This window comes from Panthera uncia, chromosome X (genome assembly GCF_023721935.1).
Source record: "Panthera uncia isolate 11264 chromosome X, Puncia_PCG_1.0, whole genome shotgun sequence".
Lineage (NCBI taxonomy): Eukaryota > Metazoa > Chordata > Mammalia > Carnivora > Felidae > Panthera > Panthera uncia.
The window spans coordinates 11,186,577-11,206,795 of record NC_064817.1 but is presented as its reverse complement, the minus strand read 5'-3'; the positions used below and the strand labels follow the sequence as shown (position 1 = coordinate 11,206,795).

At 44.9% G+C, this 20,219-nt stretch overlaps 1 protein-coding gene across 3 annotated transcripts in view; it reads right to left on the bottom strand.

Moving 5' to 3' along the window:
• The window catches only part of BMX (BMX non-receptor tyrosine kinase), a 52,904-nt gene that overhangs the window by 20,949 nt on the left and 11,736 nt on the right, over positions 1-20,219 (bottom strand). For 2 of the 3 annotated variants that reach the window (XM_049643485.1, XM_049643483.1), the window contains exons 5-11: positions 17,537-17,656; positions 15,190-15,254; positions 11,613-11,788; positions 8,653-8,724; positions 7,937-7,990; positions 3,793-3,847; positions 2,223-2,302 (exon numbers count right to left, since the gene is read on the bottom strand). In XM_049643485.1, coding sequence (XP_049499442.1) covers positions 2,223-2,302; positions 3,793-3,847; positions 7,937-7,990; positions 8,653-8,724; positions 11,613-11,788; positions 15,190-15,254; positions 17,537-17,656 — 622 coding nt within the window. The remainder of the gene's footprint in view (positions 1-2,222; positions 2,303-3,792; positions 3,848-7,936; positions 7,991-8,652; positions 8,725-11,612; positions 11,789-15,189; positions 15,255-17,536; positions 17,657-20,219) is intronic. The other variant, XM_049643484.1, reaches the window with a different exon arrangement.

Sequence of the window (20,219 nt, the reverse complement as noted above, 5' to 3'; positions counted from 1 at the left end):
GAATCCGTGTACTATAAAATTCCAACTTTCGGCACTGTTCCTCCCTTAGGAAGTCTAAGACTGGAAGCTTCCTTTGATGATTGAGAGCCCTGCAGGGTTTCAGGATCATTATTCTGAACACCAATTCTCTTTGAGGATAATAATGAAGATTAAAACGTGAGAGACAAGGGTGATTAGGCTGAGGGTGCTCTCATCCAGGCCTGGGCGGGAGGCTCTTTGGGAATGGAACATGCAAGATGAAATGGTGGGGGTGCCTTTACTTCCTCATATGAACTTGTACCTTTGCCACATAAAACATGTTTTTCCTTTTACTCTACCTTTGGAACATAGTGGTGAGTTGAGGCACGCTGATTTAGGCTAATCGGGAATAATATGTCTGTCTTGGGTTTTAGAGTATGGCCTAGCAGTCAAGAGTTGGGCTTTTCGTCCAGTTCTCCTGTTCGCTAGATACCTCATCTGGTTGTTATAAAGATTGGTTGTTATAAAGATTTTATATAAGGCAATTTGCACTATGCTTGGTCATAAGAAACTGCTGATAAATTGTTGTTGCTCTAGTGCCAGCCTAGTCAAAATTGCACCCGTAAAAAGGAAAAACGGTGGTTTGTTGTTGCAGATGGCCACTTTGCTCTTGGTCTCAGCGTGAAATTCATTCAAGCCCATTTATGATGTTTCGTAAACGAAGGCTTCCATATTCACTAATTTGGATTATTTCCATTTGAGTCCTCATCTGTCTGCTGTGTTTTCTACCTGGCCACCTTCAGAAATAAATCTGGGGTCAAGGATCTTGACTAGGAGGACTCCTGATGTGAGGTTCAGCTGAAACTGCAGGGCCGGCGGGTCAAGAGCTCTTAATACTCAGTGAACCAAATCTTTTCCCAGTTCCTACTGGGCTGGCTTTGGCCAGCCTCTAGGTGTGCAGCTTCCTCCATGAGATGGACCCGGGATGGCCTCCTGCATTGGAAAATGCTGTGTGACTGTTTAGGGTACATTCTGGTCTCTCAATTTGGAGATGCATACTCCATAAAAAAATGTATCAAAATAAAATTACCTCTTAATCACTTAGCTATTACCCACAAAACCCCATGTAGGTACCAAGGGTAGGTATGGTATGTGGAGACAGCCCCAAGGGAAAGGGTGATGCGATCCAACCATCAAAAGAAATATTTTTATTAGGAATAGTTTTTCAAGCGATCCTAATCTAGATTCGGCCAGATTCTTATCTCCGAACACTGGGGTTCTCAATGTAGACACAGGCGTATAGTCAAAAGAACACGAACTCTGCTGTCGAAGGCCTGACTTCAAGTGGGTCACGTATTAATTTTGTGGTGCGTCTTCATGAGTGCTCTTGGAACCTCAGACCTCTCATCTGTAAAATGGCACAAAACCAGCTTTCCCCGGTGCTTCACAGGATGATTAGAAGGAACAAAAGAGCTAGCAGCCGATGGGAAAGTGGCCTGTGAATCTCTGGCAGGGGATCCCGATGTGGGTGGCGGTGACTGTGGGTGCCTTATATGCTCCTTCACGAGAACAACAACTGTGGTGGTAACTGCCACTCGTTTATTAAGTGCTTACTCTGTGCCAGGCACTGCTGTGCTCCAATACGTGAATTAACTCCCTTCATCCAGAGAACTTAATAGTCAGTGTTATTTTTTTCCTTTTCAAACAGGGAAGCTGAGGCACGGAGGTTAAGAAACTTGCTCGGTGTCATACAGCCTTGACATGATAGAGTCAGGAGTTGGCCCCCGAGGTGCGGCTTCAAAGCAGAACTCGTAACCATGCAAAGAGGACAGCACCCCAGAAGGAAACTGTCCCGGGAACACAGATACACCGATTCAACTTTCTGCCAGCTTTGCCCCCCACTGGGAAGACTTACTGAAGACCAGACGCTGGGGTCGGTTTCTCAGGTCAGCAGGTGGCTAGGGCCGAGAGTGTTCACAGGCTCCATTGCTGTTTTTCTCTCTTAGGCTTAGGGCCAAGTCGAGGGGAGTAACCCAAGATTCCTTTACCAAGCGTTGACTGGCGTTGTTCTAGAGAACAACCTCTCAAAGTGGGGGTGGGGGGGGTGGGACAGGCAATGACAAATGGTCTCATTCAATAGAAATACTTTGATCCAAAACTCCAGGGTTTAAAGGCGGTGTCTCATCCCAAAACGTGACTAAATGGCCAGCGTATTCAAAGGACATACACAAAAGATAAAAGAAATAAATCCCTGTCGTACTTACTTCATAGCCTTGCTAAATAAGGACACTGTGTACATTCCCACCTGGCGGGAATTTCTAACCATAAATGCGCCTTCTTTTCCCTGCAAAGGAAGCAAAGTGTGGAAGGAACAGAGAACATTTTTGTTATTCTTGAAAACTATAGGTGGTAGGAAGATCGATCTTTTAGGTCCGTGTTAAAGGTCACTGACGGTATAGGTCATCCAACAGCTGGCGCAGAGGGGCCCCACAGCTGACTGTTCATCCTCTCACTTGGCTCTGAGACCTACCCTGTGTGCTCTGACTCTCCCTCTCCTCTTAGTTTCTAACCCCCACTGGTAATTTTCTCTCTCTCTCTCTCTCTCTCTCTCTCTTTTTAATGTTTATTTTTGAGAGAGAGAGAGGGAGAGAAAGACAGAGTGCGAGCAGGGGAGGGGCAGAGAGAGAAGGAGACAGAATCTGAAGCAGGCTCCAGGCTCCGAGCTGGCAGCACAGAGCCCGACGCGGGGCTTGAACTCGTGGACTGCGAGATCATGACCTGAGCCGAAGTCGGACGGTTAACTGCCTGAGCCACCCAGGTGCCCCAGTTTTCTCCATCACAGCCTGACGTTTCAATCTTTCAGAAATAAAATTTAAAACCACATATCACCGTATCATGCCCTTAGAAGGTATTAGAAAACCAGAGATGCAGAACAAATCGTTTGTTAAAGCCCCATGCTCCACTGGTCTTTCTTAATGACTTGTGCTAATTCTAAGCAGATCCGGATTCAGAAAGAGCAGATAATAGCCTGTGAATGTGACAGGATCCCGAGTTAGGCGGTGAGGCCACCACATTCTCGCTAGTCCCCCTCAGAGACATCATTGGTGTGCTTTATTAGGTTGAACTGTATCAAGGCGTCATTTGTGCAGGGCAAGAGTTTGCTCCTGGTGATTTCATGCCTTGAGTAACAAAACCAGGGAGATTTATTCCCTATTACATCTGCTGTACTCTGGTTTAGGTGCTAATGAGCAGGGTCGGCGTTGGGCCAGCCGGTTGCAGAGATGGCCCCCCAATAAATCATGCCCCCGACTGTGGCCCTGTGTAGCCCCTCCCGCAGGGAGGCTGGGGCCGGGCCACCTGACCTGCTCTGGCTAGCAGGGCATTCGCAAGCGTGCCCAAAGCACAAACTCAGCAAGTGCTTGTGGTGAACTACGGGGCCCTCCTCTCCTGCCACCTCCTTGGGGTCACCACGCTGTGAGGAAGCCCACGTTAGCCACGCGGAGCAGGACTGTGGCACCCCGTTGACCGCCCCCTCCCCGTCCATCCACCGGCTACATGCGGGTAGCTGAGCGGCCCCAAGCCAGACCTGCCTCAGGACTGCGGGCCTCACGGAAGGCTGAGAAATGGCCAATCTGGTTTCAAACCACCGATACTGGAAGCAGAGGAAGCGGCTAAATGGCAAGGGCCCGGTACCCCAGGGGGCGGACCCCGTGATGACGTGACTGTATGGTTAGCCCCCTGCTTTCTATGAGAAGCGCGTTCCCCCCCCCCCCCCCCCCCCCGGGCCCAGCGGGAGAGAGTCTTAGAGGCTACTGTAAAAACTCGACTGTTTACCTTTTGTCTCAGTAACTGCTCAGACTGTGACCTGGAGATGTTACCTGCAAACCAGCTGCAACGAGAAAGAATTGCGTATTTGAGAGTCAGTGGTTTTTGACTGCATCGCTGATGACCCCACCTTCTGGCGGGTCAAAGGAGGTGTCGGCCTCCCTCGGGGACTTCCCAACGTGACTGCTCCAGAGAATCACCTGAGGAGCTTTTCAAAAATACAGATTCCGGAGTCTCCACCACCTAACGATGCTTGTGGGGTGGGGCCTGCATGTCTGTATTTTCACACGGGCTGGCGCTGACGAACCGTTGGCCTCCTAGCTGGTCCCTAAGTTCTGTGTTTCGCCGTTTTGAGCGAGAGCCAGAGATTAGACCAATGAAGAATATCCCACTGGGAAAGCTGGGGTTGCCAAAGATGAAAGTTCCTGTCTTTGAACTGTATGTTTTTCTTTTACATTTTTAAAAATATTTATTGGGGCGCCTGGGTGGCTCAGTCGGTTAAGCGCCCGACTTCAGCTCAGGTCACGATCTCACGGTCTGTGAGTTCGAGCCCCGCGTCGGGCTCTGTGCTGATGGCTCAGAGCCTGGAGCCTGTTTCAGATTCTGTGTCTCTCTCTCTCTCTGCCCCTCCCCCGTTCATGCTCTGTCTCTCTCTGTCTCAAAAATAAATAAAACGTTAAAAAAAATTTAAAAATATTTATTTATTTTGAGAGAGAGAGCGAGAGAGAGAGAGAGAGAGCACGCAACTGAGCGGAGGAGGGGCAGAGAGAGAGGAGACAGAGAATCCCAAGCAGGCTCTGCGCTGTCAGTGCAGAGTCCAACATGGGGCTCGATCCCGGGAACCGTGAGGTCGTGATCTGGGCCGAAACGAAGAGTCAGATGCTTAACCAACTGAGCCACGCAGGCAGCCCCTCAACCCTATATTTTTCTTGTAATAATCTGATAGAGGCACCCTTTATAGCATCCACTTTCAAAGCAAATGCTTTTCTCACAAATCTTTTTTATTTGCAGGATAGCAATACATAAGCCCCTGTGGTTATATTAAGACAGTAAGAGTTATAGCCACCCGAGAAAAAGATGATGTGGGATAGCCGGGTGTAATCTTTAAATACTGCCTGTTTCACTGAGTTAGCCAAGAGCATCACGTCTTACTTTGTGTGGAGAGCTCAACAGTCCACAGAGTTGTTTCTCACGTGGGATCGATGATGTCTGTAGTCTTTTGGCCTTGGCAACAATGTCATACTAAGGAAGCGACCAGGGTGTGAGGTGGGAGGGGGCATGGGTTTGGGGCTCACAAGGACCCTCTGGCTAGAAGATAATACCCGAGGAGGGAAGAAATACCTGAGGGTGAGGGTGTGCTGTGGGGGGCGGGGGACGGAAGTGTCAGCTGGTGGGCAGGCTAATGAAGTGGCAAGAGCCATCAGCCAGCTTGGAGTTCTGGGTTCTAGACGTAACTTCCTAATAAGTAGTTGTACGGCTTTGGACAAGCCACTTAGCCTTTCTTGACCTTAGAATTACCCATTTGTAAGATTAGGATGAGGGTTGAATTTGAGAAGTTTAAAAGTCTCTTCTAAAAAACAAGGCTCTTCTAATTCTACCTTTATAGATACTATATAATTAAAACTTGAGATATTAACCGATCATTTTATTACTTAATATTTTAAGCTAATCACAGCTAACCAAGAGACTCCTCAGGGAACATGATTGAGGATACATCCCCATGGGAGATAGAAGACAGAGATGGTCAGGAAGAAGGAGAGAAGCCTGGAGAAGCAAGGTAACATTGTGAATAAGCCCCTCCCCCCCATACACGCATGTACACTCTGCCTGTGTCGTCATTTTGTTGGGGTCTGACTCTGTTTTTAAAAAAGATTTCAGTATGTCAGTGTCAGAGCAGCAGAGGCTTAGGCCTTGCCCTGAGGTGTGATATTCCATTTAAACCTCGGTGACTCAGCCTTCAGTAGAACAGAATAGAATTGCTCATGAAGTTCTGGCCACAAAACAAATGCTTCAGGGCCACTGATAGAGGGAGAAGCTGGGGGCACCAAGCACAGTGCAAGGGGCTGAGCCCCAGATCACACAGCCCTCTGGATCTGATTTCCCTGCGGCGTGTCTTTGACTTTGAAGAGGGCAGGTCTTTCCTGATGGATTCCCCAATGCACACCTCTCATGCACCATTTGAATTTAGAAATGATGCAGATAGAGACTCTGTTTATGGTCAGATCAGGACTTTCCAAAGCAAAGGAAGACTTCCAATTCATCGAAATGCTAACGACTAAAACCCACAATTAGAAGGTCACTCCCTTTGGTTGTCATCTGTCAAAGTGCTATTATCTTTGGATATTTTTTCTTGTTGTTTGTTTGTTTTTCAACTGACTAAGAAAGCCAGGGGCCCCCGGGTCTCTTTTTTTTAATTTAATTTTTTTAAATTTACATCCAAATTAGTTAGCATATAGTGCAACAATGATTTCAGGAGTAGATTCCTTAATGCCCCTTACCCGTTTAGCCCATCCCCCCCCCACAACCCCTCCAGTAACCCTCAGTTTGTTCTCCATGAGTCTCTTCTGTTTTGTCCCCCTTCCTGTTTTTATATTATTTTTGTTTCCCTTCCCTTATGTTCATCTGTTTTGTCTCTTAAAGTCCTCATATGAGTGAAGTCCTAGGATTTTTGTCTTTCTCTGACTAATTTCACTTAGCATAATACCCTCCAGTTCCATCCACATAGTTGCAAATGGCAAGGTTTCATTCTTTTTGATCACCGAGTAATATTCCATTGTGTATATATACCACATCTTCTTTATCCATTCCTCCATCGATGGACATTTGGGCTCTTTCCCTACTTTGGCTATTGCTGATAGTGCTGCTAGAAACATAGGGGTGCATGTGTCCCTTCGAAACAGCACCCCTGTATCCCATGGATACATGCCTAGTAGTGCCATTGCTGGGTCGTAGGGTAGTTCTATTTTTAATTTTTTGAGGAACCTCCCTACTGTTTTCCAGAGTGGCTGCACCAGCTTGCATTCCCATCTTTGGATAATTTTTGTGCTGGTGTTTCTCACTTAGTTTGAATTGTTCCATCAGAGGCTTTCCTGAGGGTGGATGTCGGGGAAGAAGGTGGAGATAAAGGGGAGCCAGAAGGTGGTAAAAAGGCCACGCTGTGGAGGTTTAAGGCATACAGCCTGTCTTCCCTGACGTGGCACGGATGGCTAGGGCCAGGCTGGGTTGGAGGTAAGACAAAGAGTCGAAACAGTGACGTGTACTTCATAAAACCTCTCACTGTACCTAGAGGCAATACATCAGTGACAGCACTCATACAAAGACAGAACTAAAAACAGTATAATCCTGGTGTTCGAGCAACTTAGCCGCCATTGGGTAGTAGGTGTCTAAGAGACGCAGTCTGTCCTATCACTCCTGCCTCTCCTTAATGCCACTTTTAAATAAAGTTCAGGGGACTTATTTGTCCCTATTTGTAGAAGGATTCAGTCTTAGATGTTGGAAAGGATCCTAACGGCCCCTCAGGCCAACCTGTCTCAGTATAGTTGGGGTGATCACACATTTGTATTTTCCCAGAAGAGTCTGGTTTGTGCCTGATGTCCCGGTGCAATACTTTTTTTAATGTTTATTTATTTTTCAGAGAGAGAGAGCATGAGCCGGGGAGAGGCAGAAAGAGGGGGAGACACAGAATCTGAAACAGGCTCCAGGCTCTGCGCTGTCAGCACAGAGCCTGACACAGGGCTCAAACCCACGAACCGGAGATCATGACATGAGCTGAAGTCAGATGCTTATACAACTGAGCCATCCAGGCGCCCCAGGTACAATGTTCAATAGTGCACTGTTTCTCTGTCTAAATGTCATATCTTATATCTATGAAGACAAAGTGAAATGAAGGGAACTCCAGGTATACGATAAATCCAATGAATATGTATAGCTAGGGTAGATGATCCAGATTGAGGAAAAATATTTCCCTTAGTAACAATCTAGCTCATTATCACCTGTCATCCAGATAAATGGCCCAGAACCTCACATGAGTTTACCCTTGTAAATACAGCCTCCTGAGCAAGTCCCAGCCATCTGCTTTAATGCCTTTGGGGAAGAATAGAATAGAAACATCTATGTTAGTTTTAGAGGAATACAGAAGACTTTCAAAACTCACTCATAGTCATCCAGGTTTTCCTCTTCTTCAGATGAACTTGACTCGGGGAATCCCCTTAGGAAGAGAGGAAACAACATGAATGCAAAAAACCCACCAAGAAATAATGCAATCACCTAGCAGTGCAATATCAAATCCCTCCCTGCTTTCACCCCGTAAATAAAATTTAGACCCTTAGGGTTCCCTCTTTGTACCTGGGGAGGTATCTGCAAAGCGAAGAGAGAACCACTCAAAAGTTGAGCTCATGCCCAGTTTAATGAGAAAATGGCTCTTTGATACGGAAGGCCCCCAGGAATGTGGGTTTGTTTGACTCTTTTGAAGAGCAGGCTCATGAAATAGATGAATGCCTTCAGTGACAGCTGTAGTATAACGTTAAAAAAAGCATCTGGGTTGTGTGGAGAGCAATTCTTAGAGAAGAGTTACTCAACTCTAGGTGGTTTTTCCTCCTAGAGATGCCCAAGCCACGTATTCCACTGTTCATGCTAACACCAGTGGATATCACGACCAACGGACAGGACATATCAATGGGAGGAGAAGTGTAACCCATGAGCCATCGGCTCAGACCACTTAAGGTTTCAGAGGGGCAAAGTATGTGAATTTTTTTGGCTTGCATTTACCTTAAACATGAAGTCTAGCTGCAAAATGATTGCAAATGTGCTTAGTTTTCCTGCAAATGGAAGCAAATCCTAGGTGTAAAGGAATATCTGAATTTGATTTACCATGACATCTTTGAGGTGCTGTGATTTACGACAGTCCTTTCCCTCTGGTTGCCACATGCGAAATCTTCACTGCTACGACAAAAGATACGTTTCGTAAATTTATGTTTATTTATAAATGTTAAATGACACAAATAGTTGTGTTAGATATCTTCTAGCTTCATTTAACATTTTGGCCTGTCCATTTCACTTGGTTTGGGAATTTAAGCTAATGAGTCATTTTCCCATTTTTGTCCTTGCGGGGACCCCAGTAACCAGCAGTAGTTTGACAGTGTTCCTAAATGAAAGAGAACTGTTAGTAGAAAAGTTGGATTAATAAATCATCTTGGGTGGGTTTGCCCTGGTTTTCTTACAGATATGCAAGCATTCGGTCCCTTATATATTTTAAAATGTAATTTTCCTCTTGGCTGTTGTGATTGCAATTAAAAGCCTTGAAAATACTCAACTTCTAACTCCACGTGGACACACGTGCTCCCGCGGGATCTTCATCACCCTCTGCCGTGTGCATCATTTTCCCTCTTCGTCTTGGGCGTTAAGCGGAGCATGAGGAAGTGCCTACCTCTCCAAGTCCAGAGGCTGGTTTGTTTGGAATGTGGGACCTATTTCCTGCTTGCCTTCAGATCTCAGGCTCTTTTTCAAAACCACAACACTGGAATGCCTCCCTCTCTGCCTTCCAAAGAGCTTTGCTCACTAGCGTGGCTTTTTTACTTCCATCTCTTCATAAGACAACTCTTATTTTACTTTATTATTTTTTAAGTAGGCTCCGTGCCCAATGTGGGACTTAATTCACAACCCTGAGATCAAGAGTCATGTGCTCTACTGACTCAGCCAAGCAGGTGCCCCACAAAGCTTATTTTAAAGCGCTAAGCAATTTATTTAGCTTTGATGTTGTTTTTAAGAACACGCGGAGAATGTCCATTGATAGTGTATCTCTTAGGTTTATCTGTATGATAGAACACTACATAGACATTCAAAATAATCGGGTAGGTTGCACAACAGTGAGAATGTACCTAGCGCCTCTGAACTGCACACTTAAAAATGACCAAGATGGTAAAATGTAGGTTATGTTTTATCACCATTCAATATTTTTTTCAAATTAAGACTTAAGTATATCCTCATGTATTTAAGTAGGAAAAAATGTCCAAGATCTGAAGTAATTCTCTATACACAGTAACATGTTCCTACGGAACATTCTAGAGCAATGTATGCTGGATATTCTGCAATTCATGAAAGCATGCATTATGTTACTACTCAGAAAAAATTAAAAAGCACTTCAAGCGAGGATAATTGATAAAAAGTATTATCTACTTACATGAGCTGAGAATCATGGCTGCATTTTAAAAATTCAATCTCCATGAAGACCTTTTAGCAATTATCATCATTCACTCACCGATGTAATGCTACTCACACAAAGAAGTGATTAATCAATTCTTTGTTCAGATAACTAGCGTTCTCAAGTTCTAGGGAAAAATCCAAGGTCAGGACTAAATCTTGGGGGGTGTCAGAAAAACTCAGCAGTCAAGATAAATTGTGTTTTCATGAAATATTTTTTAAATAAAAATTCATGCAAAAAAATCCATGCTGAATGACATGTCGATATTTTCAATAAAGGTAGGATCTGGCCATCCAGGGGTTGGGGGCCCTGCCAAGCTCCTGTGACTCAGTGGTGCTGACTGCTCATTTGAATACTGATCACTTTCGCCGCACGCCTTCCTCGCCAAATCCCCGGGGCTTCCGGCAGCGAGGGGACCTGGCACAAAGTTGACGTGACACCCACTCTGCTAGGATCTGCGTCTATGGATGGTCTCCTTCCACAGGAACACTGGGTTGCGGGCAAATAAATGTAACACATCCCCTCAGGCAGCCGGTGTAGATTAACACACCGGGATTCTAGCTCCACTTTGAAACGAGAGGTACCACAACTTGCTAAACCGAAAGCAACTACAGGAATTCCCTCACATTCTTCCAAGTTCTCTGTGGCCCAGGACTGTATCGTGGGTACAGTGAGGCATTTGCTTTAGATAAAAATGATGAGGATGGAAAGAATAAAAGAATCAGAGCCCGAGGGAGAAAACAAAGAAAGGAGAGGCCCGGGGAGTCAGAGAGATGTTGTGCTCCTTGACCCGTTCTCTGTTGTCGTCTTGCGATTCAATTCGGTCTTTACTGAGCAGCACGGATGGGGCTGCTTTGGTCCCTGGTGGGATGCAGTTTAGGTGCTGCCTTCGAGGCAGTTTTAATTCTGCCTTTAGGTGGCATCTTTTGGCTTAAAAATGTGAGAAGACCTGGGGCACCTGGGTGGCTCAGTCAGCTAAGCGTCCGACTCTTGATTTCGGCTCAGGTCATGATCTCAGGGTCATGAGATCGAGCCCCTCATGGGGCTCTGTGCTGACAGCACGGAGCCTGCTTAGGATTCTCTCTCTCTCTCTCTCTCTCTCTGTACCTCCCCCGTTCCCACGCATGTACGTTCTCTCTCTCAAAATGTGAAAAATTAAAAAAAAAACAAACCAAAACCCAAAAACATGAGAAGGCCAGTCCTGTCAGGAGAGGTGGTGGTGTACATCCTGAGAGGGCAGCCGAAGCCTCGCCGGGAGTGTTACTTGTCATTTGTAAGCACATTACAAAAGTTAGCCCACCCTACACGGTCTCACGTAAAGGATATATTTTAAAGATTCCGAGTTCTGGCACATAAGGTTATCGGGGAAAGGGGGAGAGAAAGAGGTGGGAACAAAACGCACAAGTGTTGCTTAGCTCACAGTTGAGATCATCTAAATGGAAAGTCTATGCTGTTCTGTCCCAGTGGGGCTGCCGCTGGCCCAGGCTCCCAGTTCAAGCACTGAGCGTTTCCTGAGAGGACAGCCCTAGCACAGCCAAGGCCTACATGGACAGCTTTGAGGCTGGGGTCCAAGGCAGCGAGGTGACCTCTATCCTACATGCGGGCAGCTGCACGAAAAGCTTAAGTTTACCTTTTCAGTTTTCTTACTTGCCACCAGTCAGGGCAGTCTTCTCTTGGAATATGCTGCAAATTGACGTTTAGCTGGGAGCCATAGTTTTTCTTGGAGTCACTGTCATACTGGGCGACAGTGGTACTTGAAGATGCTTCATTCATTTTGAAAATAGGAACCGCTCGAGGAATCTTCAGCTTTGGAGGAGAAGAGATTTTAATACATCAGAGTGAGGCACTGATTTGTGCACTGGGAACTAACAGGCCAAGTATATCAGCTCTTAAAAAGGGTAGAAGGAGGGCAAGAAAGAAAAGAAAGGAAACTAAGGAAGGAAGGAAAGAAGGAAGGAAAGAATAAGAAAGAAAAGGAAAGAAAAGGAAAAGAAAAGAAAAAAAGAGAAAAGAAAGAAAAGGCCGATACTGAGAATTGGCAAAGATAAGGACAGAGCAACCGGAATGCTCACGCTTTGCTGGTTGGGGTGCATAACCACACTGAAGAGCTGTCTGCAAGATCGAAAGCTGGGTGTGCACATACCCTATGATTCAGAAAGTCTATATGCACACCCAACGTTGAAATCAAAAGACATGTAAAAGAATGTTCACAGCAGAATTATCCCAATTAGATAAAACCTGGAAAGAACCGAAATGCCCATTAAAAGGGTAAAAGAATAAACATATTTTATACTAAGCAGAAGATGCTACCCTTCTGGCCCTGAAGATGGAGGAGAGGGCCAGAAACCGAGAATGTAGGTCGCCTCTAGAAGCTGGAAAAGAAGCTGGAAAAGGCAAGGAGATACATTTTTTCCTCCTAAAGCCTCTAGAAGGAATACAGCCGTGTGGGCCCATTTTATTTGACTTCTGACCTTCGGCACTTCAAGAGAATACATTCGTGTTGCTCTAAGTCACAAAATTTGGGGTAATTTGTTACAGCAGCAATGAAACTACCATGGTGGTGTCCTCACACAGTAGAATTGTATACAGCAACGAGAATCGACTACAACCATACCCTAAAGTCATAAGACAGATAATAAATGGCTCTATGCTTTCAGATTCCATTTATATAAAGGTCAAAACCAAGCAAGTAATCTATGAAGTTATAAGTCAAGCTAGTGATTACTCTCAGGGGGATGGAGTGACCAAAAAGGAACATGATGGCACCCCTGGGGTTCTGTGACGTGCTGTTCCTTAATTTGAGTGAGAGTTACGCAGATGGGTTCCGTTTGTGAAAAGGCATCAAGCTAAACATGTAGGACTTGTATACTTTTCTAAGTGCATGTTATATTTCAGTTAAAACTTCACAGAACAATGTATAAGCTCTCAATTTAATTTTTCATACTTGTATTTTTACTTTTTTTTTTTTTTTCAGGGATCGACATCCTGGAAATTTTAGTTATGCAGGACACTGCTGTTTATGAGCTATGCCGTGGTTCTGCCCAGAGATAAATGCAGTGGAAAGTTCCCTAAACGGAAATCTGAACAGACTGGCTAGAAGGTGGATTTTTAATTTCCTCAGCTCCGCAAAGTAAGTTCTCTCCTGAATGTTCTGATAAAAACGAAACAAAGGAAAACATGCTTTTCACGATACTCGTTCTGATCCCTGATCCCTTAGGGCAACTTACAATCAAAACAGACTTAGAAACCCTTGACCACTGATGTGCCGGCCTGATAATCTTCAGCACATTTCCCAAACAATTCCTGGCCAGAGATTAGATGCAGTGGTTTCTGGCTCCTAAATTATCCCCAGCTCTTAGATTTGTTTGAAATAAATTGTATTGGATTAGAATTTGCATACCATAAAATTTACCTTTTATAAGGGTAGAATTCAGTGACTTTCAGTAAATTTGTCAAGTCGGGCAACCACCACCACAATCCGGTCCAAGCACCTTGCTGGCACTCCTGTGGGGCCCCTGTGCACATTAGCGGCCTCTCCCCATTTCCATCCCGGCCCCACTCCTCTCAACCTCTTGTCCCTGTAGGTTTGCTTATTCTGGACATTGCTGTTAGGTGTTTTACAAGGCCATAAATTCCAAGCTTCAGGACTAGAGCATGGACGCAAACCAAAATAGCAATGTTGCCGATAACAATAAAACCCTCAAGCCTTCATAACTGTATTAGTTTCCTTAGGCTGCCATAACAGATCGGTACGCATCCAGTGGATTAAAACAACGGAAATTTGTTCTCTCACAGTTCTGGATGCCGGGGGTCCACCACCAAGGCTTCAGCATGGCTGTGCTTCCTTTAGAAGCAATTGACACGATTTAACCTACTCCAGTAGTGGATTTCTTTTTGTCCCGCATGTTGGTTCACAAAAATTATATGGTTTTGACTCGGAAAGGGAGACGTGTGTGTGAATGTGTACCGCTGAAAATAAGTACCCAAGACACCAGAGAGCTGATGGGTGGGTAGAGACCCTCCTTTACTTTGAGGACGGCTTCCAGAGGATCATTGGGAGGCCACTTTATGTGTCCTCTGGCATGCGAGGAGGCTGACACCTGCCTGGGAAGCCGAAAAGCAGGAGCGAAGGCTACAAACCCAGGAAGGCAGAGCAAAAGCAGAGCAGCAGCCTGTCGTGTGAGGCACAGTGAGCCACAGACTGTGGTCCTAACCAGAGAAGTCCAGGTTTTGTTTGTTTTCCTGGAGGCCAAGTCCACCCTGGAGAGAGGGTTGGCTGGGAGCCATCTTAAAAGGAACTCTTCCTGAGATGGGTGAATTGGCTCAGCAAAATGCGAGGACCAGAAACCCAAGAGCTAAAGGTGAAGACATTCCCTCTGTCATAAAACTACATTTGGATCTGCGCTCTCACGGCAAACCCACACAAGTTGCCCAGAGGCTAAAGAATCAGCACTGGAAAACTGTCTCACCCAGAAGCCACCCCTACTGAGTCATGATGGGATCAGCCACATATAACTGTTTTTCATTAGCCCCCCTCTTCCTGGGGCCCAACTGTGAAAGAGTCAGAAATTTCAGCTTCTTCATGACCCTCACCCGAAGCAGGCTTCCATCTGAGCCATGTGCAGGGGAGGAGTTGTCACTCAGAGTGATGTTTGGAGTGGTAGGATGATAACATCGGATGGGACAATTTAGAGGTTCTTCCCATGACTACGAGTCATTGGGAAATTTTATTTCAAAGGAGAGTGACCAGAAAACTGGGGCATCTCCTGGAGATTCTGTTCAGAGACAGAGAAAAAAAGCACACCAAGTGGCTTTGAAGGGATAATGGAGGGAAAGACTTAGGTTAGTTTCTGCTTGTGCCCATTCCTTCTCTAGAATATTCACGTGAGGCCGACTTGGCCATGCTGGTGCTGGGGGAGGCATGGCGGTAAGTAACAGCTGCCTGTTACATGTGATGCCATCTTAAGGACTTCTCCTGCTTGCACCCATTGTTTGGTGACTCTTATGTGCTTATAGGTTAGAAAAGGCATTAACTACAACAGTATCATTCGATACTGCCATTGCTCTTGGTGATAACTCACGGTTTCCCTCTCTTTGCTGAGCAGTCTGAATGAGGCCCATATTTTCCACTCTTGAATCCGGCAACTCATGGTTTATGTAATATATCCTGACTATGCAAACATTTTTTTTTTTTAATATTGACTTACCACTCTGTCTGGGAAGGTGGGAGCCCTGTGTTTCTCTTCATGGGTTGTGACGTGCAGATCAGCATCTGAAAAGCAAAGCCAAGTCGTATCAGAAGGAACTTTAAACAAAGCAAGCACCCAGTGTCATGAATGAAAAGAATGAAGTAGCTTATGTGATCAGTGCTTCAGATGAAATGAATTCAGACGCACCCTTTGGAGTGATGTTGTTACTTTCCCGTGTAACACCCAACTCGAATACCACTCCTCCGCCTCTGGTGATCAGTATTCTCCCCAAACAGATAAAAAATTCAGATTCCTCTCAATCCTTTAAACTGTTAATTTATATCTCATTTCCACCCTGTATTTGAAGTACAGATGTCTAATCTCGTTGGGTAATACCTATGAGGCTTGGGGTCAGAATCCATGTCTGATTCCTCTTGGAGTAACGCATACAAGATGCTTGTAAGTAGCTGATTTATGAGTGAACAAACCTATCCTATGCTTTTTTTTTTTTTTTCATTTCTTATGGTAGTTGTTGGTTTCTCTTTCCACTTGCGCCTGTGGGTAGATGCCCAGCCATGAGGGTGAAGCCGTCAGGTGCCTTGTAAGTACAGTGGCCGTGTGGTGTACTAACCACGCTGGAACATTCCTTACAGGGATCGGTAGCTTTTAATAATTACGCCAGGTCCCCAGCTGCAGAAGGAGACTGATGCAAACAAACTGGGGCGCATGGTAAACTTACTTATAGGCCATGTGTCCCAGAAAAGGAGTGGTCTAGGGCATTTTGGAGACAGAAGGAAGCAAAGACTCTCAACTGTTTCCTCCCAAGTAACTGTACCCAGGGGCTACCCTGTAACTCAGCAGAGAAGGCCAAGGCAGGAAGTTCTACTTGGGCAAATAGACAATATCATAGCTGCTCATGGGCCACAGCACCCGCAAATTCTGTAGTTTTCTTCAGAGGCTGGCAAAGAGCCTGTTGCACCCAGAATGCATGGCAGATGCCATCCAGGCAGAGCCTAGGAAGATAATCCCGAGGCAGTGCTCTCTCTGCCCTTTTTCCCCCGCTTCTTCCCAGGGAGTTAGGGCGGTAAGGTCAGAGCTAGAATCTGGCCTGCTGGGTAATGATGCCAGATCTTGAACAGAATAAGTGCGGGGGATAATTAATGCTGTAAGGAAACATTATTCCTTAGTCCCTTACAGTGGAGGGAGGATCCATAGACAACAATTTCTATATAGTTCATTAAATCACTGTAATTGGTGAGTATAAAGGGCAATGTGGTATACTTAAGATTAATAAGTATTCATTGCGTAGTCTAATTAAGATAGAAAACACAATGAACATTTACTCATTGATTTTGTTGCCAAATTACTAGTAACGCCATCAATGTGACTGTCAGGGGTGAATACCGTGATGGAGTGAAGTTGAATAATAGCTCATGTCCCTGTGTGTCTTACAGTTCATGAAGTGGGATCACACCGCTGATCTCATTCAATTCGTTAAAGGTGGAATCCTCGCATATTTTGCCCAGGCTGGTAAAACCGCTCCCAGAATAAGTTCTCCTTTTTAATTTATTTGCAACTTAATATTGCGAAACAGTGATACGCGTCTAAAATACGTGGGACTGCCTCACGTAAGTATCCTGGAGATGGAAGGGGACCCCCTAGGGCACAAGCAGAAAACAACCTAATTCCTTCCCTCTGTTAACCCTTTAAAGCCACTGGGTGGGCTTTCTTTTCTGTCCCCAGATAAAGTCTCAGGCAGATTTTCTTAGGAATATAACTCTGGACAGAATCTGATTGCACTTAAGGCAAACCCTTCACTACCTTCTGTGACGTTATTAAGAAACCAATAAACACGTACAGAAATGGCAAATCCTTTAAATATGCCTTTTAAAATTAGGTCGTCCGTCACTTTGGTATCTATGGTGATTAAAAGTGTTAGTTACATTTTATTCTTTGACATATTTTTTTACAGAATGGTGGTTTTTCTGATTTATTATTTTAGGGTTATGAACCATGGTGATATGTTCACCACATTCTACCCATTTGGTGTTTATGTTAAACCAGGAAGAATTATGGGAGGAAATAAACAGCTTGATTGATTCATGATTCCAATTAAAAAAAAAACCTTTCTCATGAAAGAATGCCGGATGTTAATATTGTTATTATTTTAGTGAACATGACTCAATCGACTCTAGAACTGGGCTTCATCTGCCCGCTAGCATTTTTTGAGGCTGGATTTTCATGATGTCAACCAATCTGGCACATCTTGTTTTCCCGAACTTGGTGAGCTATTATGGAATTTGGCAGGTTTGCCTAACGGGGCAGCGTCCACCCCGGGTCCAGCCCAACAAAAGGGTCACATTACATGCTTCCCAAAGGGTACATCCTGGGGCCGCTTTGCAGCTCTGCTGGCAGCACAGGAACTTTCCATCCACGAAGAACCCACTGTGGTACTTGATCAGCAGGTGGGGGTTGCCCCTTATCTCTGGGGAACAGGCAGGAAGAAAACACAGCATGAGCAAACGTTGGCCCAAGAGAAGAAACACGTTCAGTAAGTGCTGTTATCACAGAACAATGAAAACCTTATTTAATGGTTCCCGAAGGATATGTCTTTCACTCAGAAGTTAATAAGCCAAAAAAAACCAAGAAACCAAAAAAAAACGTTGAACCTGGCATATAGTGAGAATGATACAATAACTTGTATCAGCCTTACCCAAAAAACTAGAAAATGTATATGTGGATCAACTCGGTGATCTAGGATGTTAGAAATACATCTGTAAAGATAGTAAAGGGGTTATGGTACATGGTGTTCTCTTGTAGGAGGCTGGAGGATAGGACTAAATCTTAGCAAGAGGGAAAGAAGGTTCTCAGCAACATGTACTTCCCTCCACTCTTCATTTTGGAACATTTCAAACATACCGATGAGTTTGAAGACTGGTACAACAGACGTCCATATACCCTTCACCCAGATTCATCAATTTTTAACTGTTTGCCACATTTGCTTTATCTTTCTCTTTGTGCATACATATGATTATTATTAAAAATTTTTAAGTTGTTACGTTTTGTTAACCATTTGAGAGTACGTTGCAGATATCATGACCTAGAAAATATCACCCATAAATACCTCAGCACATAACTTCTGTTAGCAGCGACAGTCCCTTACACAACCGCAATACCATTATCAAATTCAGGAAACTTAACATGATACAATAGTCTTCCTGAATATTTTATATTCAATATTGTTCCAACTGTTTCAATAATACCCTTTATAATTATTCACTGTTTCTGATTGGGGATCCAATCCAGAATCACATATGGCATTTAGTTTTCTAGTTTCCCTTGATCTGGAACCATCCCTCATCCCTGCTTTGTCTTTCATGGCTTTGACTTGTTTACATTAAAGAACGAATGGTTTGTGGGGCTCCTTTTCTAGGAATATGTGCATATTTAAAAATATGTATACGGGAGCAGGGCAATGTTTAATCCAGAGAAATGAAATTCTAATACTGGAGTAGAATCCCATGTCTACACCAAATTAGCCTCTCTCAAAATACAGCAGAGAAACCCACGAGGTCTTAGTAGAGATCAGTTCAAGAAGGTTTTCTAGGTGGGGAGGGCTGGTTCTATATGTGACTTCAATTCTTTTCTTCTTGATTTTATATTCATCTTAAGGACTCCTTATATTAGTCCCAGGAGAGTCCTGCTCTGATTCAAGGAAGTGTTTGGAGATAAGAACTGCTTGGCTGGGTCAGTGGATCATATCCAGTCTTTATGTATGTAAAGCATCCAGCGTAGAGTTTGGCTCAGAGCAGGTGTTCAGTGAACAGTAGGTTTTAGTGTCATCATTCCCTTAGTTTAGCTCAGCTCAGCTTAGCTGAAAGTGCTGGCATTAAAAAAAAAAACTTTACTAAATATTAATGGGAACTAAAGGGAAATTATTCCAGAAGTAACAAAAAGCAAATGGGGTTAAGAATACCATACACTAGGGGCATCTGGGTGGCTCAGTCAGTTAAACATCAGGCTCTTGATTTCGGCTCAGTTCATGATCTCACGGTCATGAGATCGAGCCCTGGGTCGGGCTCTGCACTGAGGGTGGAGCCTGCTTGGGATTCCGTGTCTCCCTCTCTCCCTGCCCCTCCCCCACTTGCTTGTGTGCACACATGCTCTCGCTCTCTTTCTCAAAATAAATAAACATTAAAAAATAAGATTGCAACACACTAGTTTCTGACCTTGGTCCCCAAATGGCCATTGCGATTCCTTGGGCATATTACTTGCCTTCCTACTCTCCGGGCTCCTACCGCGCCCCACCCCTACCCCACCAGGCCAGAATTCCTGTTATTTCCTACTGCACGAATGAATTTCGATTCCTGGGCGAGTAGCTCTTTTCCAACCGAGTCCAAAAGTCCACGTTGTGACACTCCCACCATTTAATAATGACAAGAAGAGGAACTCATGTCTGTTAACGTGTACATAGGAGTTTCCGTATTTCCCCTCACATGTATCGTCTCGTTGAATCTACTCAACAGCCTTGCAGGCATCTGTTCCTGTCACGGCACTTACAGAGCTAGGTCAGCCGAGGGGCAGGGAGGTGCTGTAGCTTGCTCAAGGTCATAGACCTAGCAAGTAGCACTTCTGAGACTCAGCCCCAAGCTGTTTCTACTCGAGTCCAATGCACAGACGCCAGCTTCCCTGTCAACCCCCCTTCCGTTTTCATTTTTGGAAAGGGCACGCTTTATCCACATCTGGTCAGCTGAATTCAGAACCACGGTGGCTGACGCTCCCTGAGTCCCCACTCAGTCAGCCCAAACCTCCCGACTGTAGGTTACTATCTGGAAAGTTTTATGTCTCCGGCGCCGCCTCGGTTTATAATACCTGAGCTAAACAACGGACAAAAAGTCTTCATAGGGGAGAGGATTTAAGTGAGGAAACTTCTTTGTTTTCCTGTGGCAGGTTGGCCAGCCTGACAGCTGATACCATGCTCCTCTTTTGTTTCCTTCAACCTGACAGCCGATCTCACCACCTTCTCTCTTCCTGTTTTCCAGCATGAA